At 43.1% G+C, this 15,263-nt stretch overlaps 1 protein-coding gene across 1 annotated transcript in view; it reads right to left on the reverse strand.

Moving 5' to 3' along the window:
• itga9 (integrin, alpha 9) overlaps positions 1–15,263 on the reverse strand; it is a 62,316-nt gene continuing 47,053 nt past the window's right edge. The window contains exons 19-28 of the mRNA XM_015944486.3: positions 10,590–10,676; positions 10,423–10,502; positions 10,256–10,339; positions 9,722–9,830; positions 9,528–9,635; positions 7,598–7,723; positions 7,339–7,458; positions 7,156–7,251; positions 2,997–3,116; positions 1–316 (exon numbers count right to left, since the gene is read on the reverse strand). Of these exons, the coding sequence (XP_015799972.3) occupies positions 218–316; positions 2,997–3,116; positions 7,156–7,251; positions 7,339–7,458; positions 7,598–7,723; positions 9,528–9,635; positions 9,722–9,830; positions 10,256–10,339; positions 10,423–10,502; positions 10,590–10,676 (1,029 nt within the window). The 3' untranslated portion in view covers positions 1–217. The remainder of the gene's footprint in view (positions 317–2,996; positions 3,117–7,155; positions 7,252–7,338; positions 7,459–7,597; positions 7,724–9,527; positions 9,636–9,721; positions 9,831–10,255; positions 10,340–10,422; positions 10,503–10,589; positions 10,677–15,263) is intronic.

Consider the following 15,263-nt stretch of genomic DNA (forward strand, 5'->3'; position numbering starts at 1 on the left):
TTCCAAACCTTCTGGAAAGCCACATAATGACCTCAGGAAAAAAATACAGAGTCTCCAAAAAATATGGAGGATAAACTTCTCTTCCACATATGAAAGACATGAAGGACCTGGTGCCACCAGGGCGGCTGGGCTGCGACACCCCCGTGCTATTGGATCCGTCTCGACCCAATCCTTAATCTCACTGGGACCACCCCCACCCTCCCTAAGTCTAAATGTCTCAGTGGTCCTTGTCCATCCAGTCCCAGCTTTCATCACTGTCTTTTCTGTTCTTTTCAGCCTCGATGATCTCTCTGTAGCGACGACGGAAGAATCCCATCTGTTCCAGAGAACGAGACAAATCGAGAGTTTAGAGATGCTTTAAAGTAACAGTTTTGGGTTTTAGCTCTTCACAAACACTCCACTGAATGATTTATTCACTTCGTTACAATCACAGGACATATTTTGATTCAACTTTCAGAAACCAACCATTAGATGTAAAACTTTGATTGAATAAAGCTCTCATTCACTCATTTTTCCAATACATTTGCTGTGGTGTTGTGTGAATTACTGCCTTGCGAGTCGTTTTCTTTGGAAAAAAGATTTATCTCGCACTCCAATTTCAGAGAGTGGAAGTTTGTCTGAGGAGTGGAGGACAGAAAACAACCGGATTATGGGTCTTCTGATTGGCTAACAGCAATGTGACTCTTCTGCCGCCTTCCTTTGCTCTTCTTTCTTGGGTGAAAAAATGCAACCTTGATGTGTTTTCTCGATAAATAACACAAGCTTGAACGTATTCCGCCATGTGGTGGAGTCGCTAATGCTAATGGTTAGCTTCTGGCAGTCAAGATGAGGTATGCTCTTTCCTGGTCATAAAATTAACAGACTTCTGCGGTCCCAAGCCAAGATAGGTGTGTCCATGGACACTATTGTTTCCTGTGATGTGGAAGAGACAGGCTTTTTCTGAACCGATCGTTTTCCCGTTAATTTCCATTCTGTGGCTAATACAGGCAATCAGGGTAGAGAAAAATGTTCACGTTTAGCATTCATATGCAACTTAGAGTGAAAGGACAATTATTACGCGGTTAATCAGTGAACGAGACCTTTAAGTTCTGGAGTCAATCAAGATGGCTGCCACAAACTTGCTATAATTTGATGAAGACCCTGTCCCAATAAATGCACATCCTCGCTTGTGCTCCTGAATTGTGCATTCCCTTCCAGGGGTGCAAAGGATTACAAGTGGATCTTGGCCCCGCCCCTTTTGCACCCTAAAGCCACACTTCACTGAAATCTGTGTAGGTGCGGTCTTTGGCGAAGGATAACCAAACCCACAAAACCATTGATGCATGTAAACTCAAAGAAGGCAGAGAAATGGGCCCTTTCCCAAAAAATGTATTTTCAAGTGTATATCGAAATATTGAAAATGTAATTCATTTGTAAATACCGTATATGATGATTCTCTGTTGGAAAGATTCATTACATACTGATAACTAATAACAATGTAATCACTTGTTTTAGTATCATTTGAAGCAGCAAATTTAAACAAATAGCAAACGGCATCCCCGTTTGATAGTCCGAGACACGAGTCAGTAATCATGCATTGTTCACTGTCCCAATTCTGCAATTATTTGCACACTTGTTCACTACACACTCGAAGCCTTACACACACTTCTACCAAGTGCACTTCGTAGAGGACTGTAGGCTGCAGAGAGGGTATTGAGACAGGGCCCAAGTAGATAAAGGCCATTCACAACACATATTGTTAAACACACTAGGGTATAAATAGCTATTTGGATTATAAAAACATTACGTTCATGCATTTATTTTCCTATTCTTTCTCTTTTCTCTATTTTAAACGCCAATATTAGTACAAGCTCACCCTCAGGCATCCTGTACCAAATTTCTTTCATTATGTTATGTATGACCCACAAGACAACAGCATTATTCAAAGATGTTCTTGGAACAATCCCCTGATTGTGTTTTTGATTTTACACTTGAAATGTTATTAGCTGATTCTGAGCAGCCGATTGCCTTCAAACACACATCCAGTGAGGGCTTATCTAAAAGAGCTTCTTGTTTCAGCCAAAATATCATAAAAATAAAATAATTTTGGATTGCATAACAAGAAAGAGCCCGAGTTACACGTGATGGATTTTATCTTTAAGTGAAATCATGGAAAGTTGAGATTTCTCCTGCAGAGAAACATATGGAAACCAGCAAGAACTCTGTTTAAATATTGTGCTGTGTCATTTTATCCACAAGATCCCATAATTTTAAGTTTACATACAAAACCATGCACAACCACAAGGTGCAAATCAAGTATTTCCCTTGTAGAACGGAGTTGTTTCTTTGGGAATGTTATACTTTGTAGTTGTTTGCATTACAGGGAGCTACAATATGTTTTTGACAAGAGTGACACGAGAGGTGTGAAAGTCTGAAAACAGCAGTATGTGTTCTGCAGCTTCTTTCACTACGACTTAATTCATTTATCTGCTTTTGGCTGTTGAAGTTTATTGATACAGACCGGCGCTCTCCTAAGGCATTTCCTGATTAGAGCAAAGCAGGACATGCGCCGATCTTGTAAATGGGGTTTATTTTGGCAGGATCTGGGGGTCTCGGAGAATGGAGGAGGGGGTGATGTATCCTTGGACGAACATTCCTTGGTTTAGTTGTATTCCCGGTGGACGATGAAACAGGGTAAAAGAAAAGGAGTTTTGTGCTGACAGGGGCCCCTGGATATCAGTGTGATGGCCATTTCCCCATTAAAATTCTTTCAAGTGAACGGTATGGTGTGAATTACTGTCCTGCCTGTGATTTGTCCATTTCATGCTTGTCAGAGGCCTTAAGCGAGCTCTCTCGGCCCCACGTCTTTCCCCGACCCCCAGCTGTCTCTGTTCAACTGGATGCTGTGCTGACATGGAACCAGAGGTAAGTGTCGCACGTGTTTGTGACTTATATCTGCTGCACGTTATGAGCTGGGGGAAAACAACAACACTCTCTGTTCTTTTGCATGTTTTTACCTTCCAGAGTAGCACAGCTAACAGCAAAAAGATGAGGATTCCCACCAGGAGACTGATGGCGATGATCCAGCCGACTACGTAACCCCTCGGCTCCTGATCATGGAGAGCCTCGAAAAACAGCTGAAACATAGCAAGCCAGGGTGAGTCACACTCTAATACAACACAGGGACACAGATTGAATCATGTGCTGATGATGATGCAATGCAGCAGACTGACTAGTCACATGCTGGTTCAGTCTTAGCTTTGCTACAAAATCTAAAATCAGAGCAAAAAACTAAAGTCAAAGCTTGAGCTCACACCCAGAAAGGCACAAAGTTGAGCATTTGTACACTCACTCACTCACTCACTCACTCACTCACTCACTCACTCACTCACTCACTCACTCACTCACTCACTCACTCACTCACTCACTCACTCACTCACTCACTCACTCACTCACTCACTCACTCACTCACAAATATGGTCAACAACAATATGTTCAGGTGTACTTTTTTCAAACCAGGAAAATATATAATTTGTTTACATAAAGGAGGCGGGGTTAAAAAGCTGTCCTGGAACCAGCCACCAGGGGGAGCTTGCTTTGTTTGAGCTTTATTTAAATAAGCTGTTTTCATCCATGCAGATGTTTACAGCATTAGCATAATTAATCAACAGATTTCCCGTTAACACATTAGCTAAAGAATTCATCTTTTACTGATGTGTTTATTATCATGCAAATGTTTGTAAATGTAAAATTTCAACTGCAAATGCATTTCCACATTGCTGTCATCTCTGCAGGTGTGAAATAAAAGTATCGATAACAAAATTAAATGATATATTACTGCCAGTTATTTTTTTGTTTGAGCGAGATTCTGATATTTTAAATGAAAACTCTTAAACACAGAGTTGATCTCACAGGGATTTTACTGCAAACCTTCATATACCTCACACGGTTGGAGCTTTTAAGAACACTATTTCATCCACTCCCTTTTTTGATTTGGTGCTTCAACCTTTTTAAGGGATTATTTTAGGTCAAAATGATGCAAATGATGAAGATTATCTTCATTTTTGGAGTTCTGGCAACCCCCACTGACGACTGTGTAATAAAAAAGCAGCTTTTTGGATGACATAGAGAACGCTGAGCAGCTGGAAGGTTTATCACTCAGAACAGACTCGGTTCATCTAACAGAGGATTTATGTGAGACTGGCTGAAATGCAAAATGTTAAATGAGTAAACAAAATAGTTTTTTGACATTAGCACTTTACATTTTAAGGCTGTTCTGGAGCAAAGTTATTCAAAATGAACAGATTTGACTTGAAGAATTGCATCAATCTCCAAAGCAGCTAAGCCTGTTTAATGTGGAAAACTACGGCCATAAAATGAATGGATTTATTTACTAAAAATCTTAAACAAGACCAGACCCTCTATTGTCTCAAACGTCTTCTAAGGCATTGTGATGCATTTTTACCCAAGAGATTCAAGACAGTTTAGGGAATGTCAGAGTACCACACCCCCGATCTGCACAGGCTCGAACTTAAATGTGGCATGAGACGCCAACTGTTAGCCAAGACGAAGCCAGGTGAAAAAAAGAGAATGAACCTCTCTGTTGAATAGTTTCCCACATTAACCCTTCGCTCTAACTCTCGCCTCTGGGAAATAACGGTTGTCATGCGCGCCACCTTTGTGTGTACAGAGAAGATGAAAGCTCCTCTGGTCATCGCTCTCTCACTCTGCAAAGTCCACTGAACTCAACTTCTGTTTGTAACCTGCGCGACATTTGGACTTTTTCTTTCCTTCACGTGTCACGGATGATAAAAACCAAGCCTGTCATTCTGCCAACAACCAGCTGAGCAGCACAGCCATAAACAACAAGTCATATTTGTGCTCTAGCTCGCCGTGATCCCAAGGGAGAGGGTTAGAGTGCTTAGGAAAGCCTACAGGGGCAACTATCGTAGGAATGAGCACGCCCGGTTAGTGCTGAAAGAGCGGCTCGGCATGCACAAATTCATAGCAGGTCAGAATTTTCCGAGCACCACTGGAGCTGAGGGTCAGCCGGGGTGCAACCCAGTCAGCACCCTAATCTCTCAAGAGAGCCCCTTCTGAGCACGCAGGGTGCTCAGTGTGATTGTCAAATTTGATTTGTTGGGCTATTTAATCACTCAGCAGCAGCATGGGGGAGGGTCTGTCCTTGTGCACAGCTGAGAACCCAAAAACAGTCAATCGAAGTGAAGCTGAGGTCCTCAGCTGCTCCCTAAACCCATATTCTTTATGACTAATCTACTAGAGCACTTTAACCCTAATCACAGCATGATTGACTGTGTACATAAAGACAATATTATACATTTACTTATTGATTGGTTTTCTTCTCCAACAAAGCAATATGAGGATTTAGTTGCTCTTTTATCTAAATGGATTGGTCAATAGTGCTTTTAAGCGAAGCATAGCCCTCGATGCTAAAGGAATTCAGCTCCTAAAATGTATAACAACACATTTTCTGTTTTTGTATTCTTACCTAAACCTCCGACACCTGTAGACTGCTTAGATGCCTTTCCACTATGAACTAGGAGTTCTAAGACATTTCTGGGAGGGGGGAAGGTGACCAGGATAATACGCTGACTCAGTCCTCTCCGCATTTGTGTCTCCATACTAAATCGGCCCTTTCAGGACTTTGCTAAGATGTCAGCATATCTCGACCCCATCGGCAGTCAGTGACATCACTGATCAGCACCAAAAGGCGTCCACAAACATTAATCCATCATGGGACGGCGAAAGCAGCTGTGTGACATAAAAGTGGTGTTCAGTGACCACAAGAGTCCATATTGCCTTTTTTTTTTTTTTGCATTCCATTCTGCTTCCCCAGCAGATTTTCCAGCTTTACAAATGCCGGTTGTTTGGCGAAATCTGTTGATGCCGCATCGTATTTCCTACTAAGTTATAATCAATCAGCATTAGTTGACTACAAGTCCCTCCCAATGACTGCACTGGGCCCCAGTACAGGTACTCTGTTGGTTCCCCGAAATGGCCCGGGAAGTGGTCCTTTCAGCCGGCTTGGTGAAATGGAGACACGTGCGTATTGTGAGGGTCTGGTAAAATTACCCGGAAGTTCCGATCGGGGAAATGTCCCCTTCATTTGGCAATTTTCCTTTTCTGTTCTTCATTCTGTACTTTAACATTCATCCGTTTCTTTGTCATCAGAAAAAATATGAATTAGTAAATATCTGCAGGTGTCACTGGCACTAGATGCAGGTTCAGTGAATACCAGCAGCATGGTGGAGGGATGGCCAGCGAAGGTACCACAGAACCAGGTCAAATTGAGGTGTCTCTTTCTTTGAAGTGATAGGATGGAGGCCTGCTGCTGGTAAATTACACATTTACCACTTGGAACGTTTTGAGCAGAGCAAAAGCCAAACAACATTTCTGATTCAGGAAAACAACTTTTCACTAAGTTTGGTTCACGCTTGACCAAAAACGCTATAAAAGCAATTAACTGTAAACTTTCTCGCTAACAAATTGCTACACACATTGAGATGATTGGTGAAGATCCACTCATATTGCTTGATGCGTCCTTTTTATAGTGTATCCCGCAATTTGCTTTTAATTATTTTGTTGACTATTTTTTATTTTATCACTATAATCAGGTAAGACAATGTGACCCAGTGTATCAAACTGCTGCCTAGCTATTCATCAGACAGAGAGTAACACAAATTTAGTGTTTTCACTGAATTTGTCTCCGCCAACCACTGACCAAGTTACGTGGTTCAGTTTCAGTTGAAGCCAGATTATGCGGCTTTAAAAAATGAATAAGTTTCTTGAGCCATTATGTGATAAAATTACCCTTTACAGGGTTATTGAAATGTCACTCAGACCCCCACTGCCCTCTGTGGCCAGAATGTCGCACTTGCAACTTAAGAGTATCTGGTCCGGTCCCTGTGGAGCTTGCATGCCAGTGCTGGAGCCTGCTTCCAGCCCGTTTCCTGCATGTGTCAGAGCATGAACACAGCTGATTTGTTTGATCTCGTGATGAACCGCTCCTGTGGAAACTAATTAGCCATTAGACTAAGGTGTTAAAATAACAAACACACAGTGAGGAGATAAGTTTCACTTTTGCCTTGACTAACGAACACTAGGGGGTGCTAAAAACTAGCCAAAAACGGCAAAGTATCCCTTTAATATACTCACTGAAATGTCTTCTGGCAGGCCGTTGGGCACCTCCACTGTCCGATCGGTCACTCGCATGTAGCCTCTTGTCACAAACTGGACCACGGAGGAACTATCCTGTGGGTGAAGGAACAACAAATGGTTTGCTTTTCCAATTCAAACCTAACACAACACTGTATTTAATGAGTTCAACAAATATCTTACTATTTTCAAAATTTCAGTGTTCAGTAGTAGTTTTATGTCTATGCTCAGAGGCTCCTCTTTCAACTGTGGACCCAGACTGCAGGAGATTGTCAGACATGCCCTTCCAGGCCGATCACAGTCCTGTAGGAGAACCAGAGGCTGGTTCAGATGTGTGCTGAACAGATGTTGAGTTGATCAAATGTAAGAAAATAAACAAGAATCCGCAAAGGAGGTGACGCAGTCATCTTTGATATGTCAAAGAGCAATGAAGATTGCTTACCAAGACTTTGCGTCCTGATTTGGTGAAGAAAGCAAAGATGGAGTGGAAGATGCTCTCGTTGTTTCGGGGGATGGTGCACGGTGTCGGGTTCCTGTGAGGGGTGCAGTTCCCTCGACCGTCAGACACCTAAAGAAGGACATCGTCATCGAAGAACCACATTTTTCTGGTTAAGATCTTACAACAACAGGGTTTTGTAGATAAATTAAGGCCAGTAGAAAACAGTTACGTACAAACTGATTAAAATATGTCTAAAGCTAGATACATATTATGAAAACTTTATAAGGGAAAGTAACCCACTCGAGAATACATGAAAAATTGCAAAAGTCATTGAGAATCCAAATTTCCATTGAAAATATGTCAACAGTTTTAAGTTAATTTTGGCAAATGGCCTGTATTTAATTTAATGTCTTCTTAGGGTTGGACAACCCCCCAAGGCGCTTCACAACACAATCAGTCATTCACACCCTAGTGGAGATGAGCTGCAATGTAACCACAGCTGCCCTGGGGCGTGTTGACAGAGGCAAGGCTGCCGAGCACTGGCGCCACCGGCCCCTCTGACAACCACCAGTGGGCGAGTTGGGTTAGGTGTCCAACTGCAACAGACGGGACTCGAACCTGCAACCCTCCAGTTACGGGCCAGGCACTTCAAACCCTCTGCCACCCACCATCAGCCTTTTTAAATGTAAATGAAGATGAGGAGACTAAATTCTTCATTTTCATTTAACATCTGAATCTGTGAAATGATTGGTTTCCCCAAAACTTACAGAATTTTGTCTCTTCTAAAAATCTAATACGGCTTAAAACACACAACTTTAAGCAATCGTGCACCAAAGAAGTGAAAAAACTAATAATTCTTACAGGTGTAACGGGAACATTGACGTGTTTACTGGCTCAGGTTTGCATTGCACCCAAAATCACCCACGCTGTACTTCTGTCTCCATAAATGGCCCAAATCTGTTACTGTTATGGCCCTCCAGGGCACACAGGAAGTGCCCCCCCAATTGGAACATGCAGGTACCCCTCCCAGACAGCTTTCCCATATGGAGTGATTTAGAGGTGTCTGTTTTACTGCCCAGACCCCGGGGAACACTTCCCCTTTCCCCTCTCCTCCGAATGACCTGAAGCTCGGTAGAACGTTCCTCTGGCTTATCCCGTCGTCTGCTCTGCTACCTCCCAGCATGCTTGGCTTTTACTGCCATTGCTGGTGTAAACGCAGTGATGCCTCCAGTAACTTTAACTAGACAAATCCTCTGCAAGAGCATTTTCACAATGAATAATGGAAATGAAGGGATTTTATGTGCAGCACGAACATGCAATGTATACAGTATCTTACCAAATACAGAGAATGCAACCGAATCTGTGCATAAAATATAAGCGTGCGACAGGCTGGATGATGGTTTATGATACATGCTTCCAGACTCGAGGTGGTTTGAGACAGTGGCCAGCTCCGCAGGTGTCCCATTCCTTATTTGTGCATGCTGGCTGATACCATGAAAGTGGCTCCAGATGGAGGTGGGATACACCAACTCTGTCCCCCCATCCTATTCACAGTAAATACAGTTAACAGCTTGAGCTCCACCAGAATCCACCTTTATGAAAGGAGCAATGCAAAGGTTAGGAAAACATCGAGACTCGTCGGGAGTATCGCGTATCTTTGTCTAAATGCAAAATATTGTGAAACAAAATGAGTCTACGGTTGCAGTGGCAGCACAAGCATTTGGGCTTAGATTAGCTCCAACGGAGCCCCACGCTGAGAAAAACCACCAAGAGACCCACGATTCTGGAGCTATTCATGAACTTGGGCTGCGAAGTGAATACAAGCATGAGGAAAAACATATCCAACGGACAAATAAGCTGAAAAAATGGCTTCCCGCAGGTGAATAAACTCATATATAACGACTCCTGGGGGAGTTCTACTGCTGGTACCCACCTGGGTTTCAACGACGTGGAACATGTCAGCTCCGTTTCCCGCCAGCCGGTTGGGGATCCTGATGTCCACAGTGGATCCAGGCAGCCTGCTGGGCCCCTTGTTAATAGCCTGGAACAACGTCACACAAGGAGATGGAGGTAAGAAAAGGATATAAAAGGAAAATGTTCAAAAATATAACCCTGCAGAGAAATTACCTGGAAAGTCAGGTTAAGAGGCTGGAAATTGCATTCCATGTCTTCCAAGTGGACGAATCGCGAGGCATCGATGGAGTTTCCGTACACAAAGGAGCTCGGTGTTACCACGCTGAAAAAACCAAGAGGCACAAATGTGAGGAGGGAAAAATATGAAGTGTTCATAAAAAGTCTAGTTTTCTCTTAAAAACAACAACAATAGCCTCAACAGATGTCAGATTTCTGATGAATATGAGCTGCTTTACATCCATCTCCTTCCTGTGTGAAGCCGAGCTGTGATAAAGCCTGAAGAGATACGGCTTTTCATGTTGATACCCTCCATATGGAGCAAAAACACTCCCATTCTCCCCTAGTCCAGACAGGTCGAAAGCCTTTAAGTAAAACTTTATTTATGAAGCACCTTCTGAGACATTAGTTACAATGGGCTAAACAGAGGAGCACCCCAATAAGAAACACCTCTCAGTGGAGCAATGTCCACATAAAAACTAATTTAAATTATTTTTGTGTATTTTAAAGCGAAACGCTTTTTTTTTTTACCCTGTGATGGTGGCATCTGTCTCGTGGATCAGAGGGATGGATAAATCCAAACTGTTATCGGAGAGATTGTGCTCCGGATTGGCACTAAAAGACACAAAAGATTCACATTTATATTTTTAGTCGTTTGAATTTTAAAAAATGCAACTAATGCAAAGACTGACTGACACCTTTTAGCTTGAACCAAAAACTGTAACGTATCATTTTCCCCGGAGAGCCGCGTCGTGTCAAAAATCGCTGCAAAATGATACTAGAAAGAAAAACAGAGAAACTGATCATAAAAAATTATTCTAAAAAAATCACCTTTTGCACTGAGATCTAATTTAAATGAAACTACCTTAGTTTGTGCTCTCATGAAAGGAAATCCCACGATGCACTTGAGGAAGTCCAAATCGACCAGCTCACAGGAAATGCCCTTCTCTTCCTGCAAAAAGACAGATAGACAGAGAGTGAGAGGAGGGGACGGAGACAGACTGAGTGGAGACAGATTGGTGACATGCATGGAGACAGATGACACAGAGAGGAAGCACCAGTAGACGGGAGGCATGGCTGTAACACAGAGCAATCAGTTCTGATAAGGACAAAAAAGGAGAGACTGTGGCTAGCTTCAGATGGAGCAAGGAACCTTCAGATGCACGTAATTCCTAAAATTAAGAGCTCAAAAAAGAAAAGCGAAAGGTTGGAGTCCCTCATGGAGGTCTAAGTCATGTTAAACAAAGAATGTACAAAGCTGCGATGGCACACACGTCTTAGCGGGTGGGTAATTGGACAACCTCCAGGCTGTGTGTTTGGAAGCTTGTCTAAACAATATGGAGCTTCACGGGCTGCGCTGTATAAACACAGAGGTCTCGACCTCGTGAGGAGTAAGAATTCTTTTAGTGAGAGTTCACTGGGAGGCTGTCAGCTGATCTCATGCACTGGGAGTCAAACCTCACAACTGTAAGGAAGAAGAGGAAAAGTTCAGAGTTAGCGCTCCCGGAATAATTAATGAGGAATTCAAACACAGCATCTGCTTGCATGGGCCGACTTCCAGATTTAGACTATTTACAACTTGTTTTGAAATATGACAGAGGAAGACATTTTTAGAGGGGGGTGTTGTCACTGCTGCCTGTGCACATGCCCATCATCGATCAGATTTCCAGGGTGGGACAGTGCTGCCCGTCTTCATGAAGACATCAGACCAGTGAGCCAGGCAGTGAGAGAGCAGGGGGAAGGGGTGCCCAAGCATAACTGGCGATGATGGAATTTCCTCTACTTCCTGTATCCCTCTGTGCCTCTGTGCAAACACGGTTTGTCCCATGGGACTGGGCAGGATTGGAGGAAGTCAGCCTATTTACCCATCACCCACCTGGAAACCTCGGAGAGAGCAGAGCTCGGAGAGCAGTAACAAAATCCGCGTTTGCACTGTAGGAGTTCTGAGAAATTTCTGGGAGGGGGCAAGGTGACAGTGACACAATAAGGGCTCTTCAAGGACTATGTCAAGTCATCACAGGGTTGGCGGCAGGTGGGTGCTTGGGGTTGCTATAGAAATGGCAAGATTAGGGCCAAGCAATGGTTTAGTAATCTCCAATTTTAACCCCCCGGATGATTTGCGTCAATTTGCATGTGCAATCCCCCTGGTTTGCCTTAGTCTGTTGCAGCGCTCCACCAATGACGATGGCGACCGTAGATCAAGGGAGATCAAGGAAGCATAATTTCACAGAAGCAGAGGTTGAGGTACTTGTGGGTGAGGTGGAGAAATGAAAGGAAGTGCTTTTGCAAAACAAATAAGAGAAAATCCACGGAGTGGCACAGCGTTACTGAAGCCGTCAATGCTGTGAATTCTTCAGAGAGATCTGTGGCGGATATAAAAAAAAAAAAGGTCCATAGGGATTCGATCCCCAGACTTCCGAGTGAAAGTCACATGCGCTAACCAGTCACCCAAACAGAGATCTCCCCTGTACAACTAGCCAGGGCACATGATCAATCGGGTCACATGGACAGGACACACACTGTCACAGACGCATGACCTTCTGTCTCAATCTGCCCCCCTGCTGATATTCTGCATTCCATAATCTGCGCTTCAGGCTGTGTTTGTGTGTGTGTGTGTGTGTGCGCACGCATGTGTGTGTGTGTGCGCGTGTGTGTGTGTGAGTGTGCACGCATGTGTGTGTACGCGTGCGTGTGGGGGTCTTGTTCTGTGTGAAAACGAAGCAGTACAAGTGATAATGTTGCAGGATTTCATAATTTATCCTTCTCAGCAGCAGCACTGGAGGTGCTCTCCATGTCCAACATGTGCATAAGCCAGGTCCTTACTTAGTCAGCTTAAAGTTGCGCACATTTTTCTGCTAAGTTTTCTTTCATAAATCCCAAAGTTTGCGTGGAAAGTTGCTTACGCAGTTTTCCGACCCCGTTTTGTGCGTAAGCAAGCTTGATAAATGAGGCCCCTGGACTGTTTACACTGCTTCATCGGCTGAGGCATCTTCTGAAGTGGTACATCAGTGTGGATGACAATACACAGGAGGACTGTTTTGCCTTCAAGTCTCTATTAGTCTGGATATTTAAACATTTGGCTTTAGTTCGGTCGATGTTTTCCAAGCCACTGTCATCACCTACTTAATACTTTCTTTGGTCGGTATGAAGATGAAGCTTTTCGATGGCCGAGTTATGCAAATCCGAAAGCCAACAAAATCATAGATTCATATATTCTTTGGTTTGAAGGTCCACAGAAATTTACACTTTTCTCTATTGCAATTCAAACTTCTGGGCTTTTCGCAGCAACGTTCATTTAGTTCCAAAGGTCAAATCACCAGAAATCTGGATTTAAGTAGTTTTACAGTCCTGTTTACAAAAACATCTGTAAGGAGGAACTTACTTCTCCATAGCACCATAAGGTAAAAGCCCTGAGAATAAACACAGTTTTAGATTTTTATTGTGTTATTTTGCATAATGTCGCAAGTCAAGTCATGGATATGAAATCTTAATTTATCATTGTGTGCGATCTCAAAAGTAAGGACCGTGCTTTTTAAACCATCAGTGATTTAAACGTTTCTTCCCTTTTTTTAAATTCTCATTTTAAGACCAGAACATCCAGGTTTCAGACAAGCACCTATCCTTAAGTCTTTCACTTCCTGAAAACCTCTGATTCCACCGCACAGCAGATTTAAACACTGGTGTGAGCAGCCGCTGCGTTAATGTTTTCATTGCATCTGAAGCAGGATTGTTTCATGTCGCTGTTTCAGTCTGCTTTGACTGAGTCTGACAAAAACTGCAAAGATGAAAAGTTCAAACGAAACGGTCCAATCTTTTAAATCAAAATAAGAAAGAAAAAAATAACTCTGAAGTTCATAAATCTCCATGTCTGACTAGCGGGCAGGCAGAGCTCCAGAAACCCCCTCACCTCCACATCTCACCGACTGGCTGGGTGGCAAAAACAACAGAGATAACACACTCTGCTATTTAATAAGTCACGGTTGAGTCTGAGCAGAAAAAGTCTCAGAGGATGGTTTTCTAAGCTAAATGTGACCCAAAGAAGTCTCATCAGCAATTAGGACTTTTTTCACAAGCAATTTAAATTCTATAAAACAAAACAAAAAAGGTTTTGCGTAATCTTTCCCTGTTTCCTCTTCCTTCACCCAGACTTACAAGGATCCTGATCACAATAAGGCTGTAACCAGGCCCCTTTAATCCTGTTTTCATTATGGGAATTCTGGGAAATTTCAGATAGGGGGAATGTAACTAAGGAAAGTCCTCTCAGCTGTAGTGCCTCCATAAAAAATGGTCCCATTCAGCACTTTGACAATGCTTCAGCATATCTTGATCGTTTTATCAGTGAGTGACATCACTAATCAGCGCCAAACGGCATCCACGGACATTAAAACATTGAAAGTTTTATTGTGCCAAAGTGTAGCATAGTTAAATCTATTCAGCAAACGGGGAGAGTGGCAGAGTTGTCTAAAAAGTTGCATTCTATGACCTGATGAAGCGACGGTTTGTACGGCGCTCTGTGGGAGACCACAAACAGTCAAACTTACAGCGTTTGTGCGAGGATTTCAATGTCCATGCTGCTTGCCCTTGTTCTTCCAAACCGCTTCACCGGCAACTCTTCCAATTTTATAAATGTTGGTTGTTTGGCGACGTCTGCCGATATATTTCCCATTGAGTTTCAACCAATCGGCATGATTTAAACACAAGTCCCACCCAGGGACTCTACCAGGCCATTTATGAGAACATAGCCCAGTTCAGGTACTCGGCTGATTCCTGAAAAGGCCCGGAAAGTGGTGGTTGCAGCCTGGCCCGGTGAAATGGAGACACATGCATACTGTGAAATTCTGGAAAGTTTACCCGGAAGTCCCAATAATGGAAATTGGCCTGATGTCAACTGTGATCAATAGATTTGCTATAAAGCCAAAACTGATTCAGTGATTTATTTATTTATTTATTTGTATTTTCCTTCAGTGTATTTTCTGTTTAAATTCAGCTCTACCTTTGTTGGGGTCCTCAGCTTTGTTGTGTGCTTTGCTCAGATGCTCTTCTGCAGCGTAAACATGACATTCCTCACGAGAGAAGTAAAGCCTTCCTGATGAACTTCATCTAAAGGAGCTCTCCGAGCTGAGTTGTGAAAAGGTCTTTGAGTCTTTTTGCACCAAGTGAGCAAACAGATGCAACCAAAAGCAGAGGCGGTCCCAGTGGGGCGTAAATAGGAAGACATTTCTTTAGCAGTGGCAAAATGTTAAAAACATTAAACAATGTGAGGTGCACCTCATTAAAGGTTGGTTATAAAGACTTTACCCCTTGTCCTTAAAGTCTATTTTCCCAACACAATATTGCATTTTGAACGGTATATTAGTCAAACTGGTGGGAATATAGTGTCATTGGGTCTCGCCGTGTTCTCATATAACTCATTTGCTGTTGACACGGCATGTCTGTCTTAAATGAGTCACAGAGTCATATGACAGGCCAGCTAAAGGGGCTGCCCTCGGAGGGCGGACAGCTGTTGCTGCTTGTGCCGGGGCTCGTCGGGTCTTTATCC

Source organism: Nothobranchius furzeri, chromosome 12 (genome assembly GCF_043380555.1).
Source record: "Nothobranchius furzeri strain GRZ-AD chromosome 12, NfurGRZ-RIMD1, whole genome shotgun sequence".
NCBI lineage: Eukaryota > Metazoa > Chordata > Actinopteri > Cyprinodontiformes > Nothobranchiidae > Nothobranchius > Nothobranchius furzeri.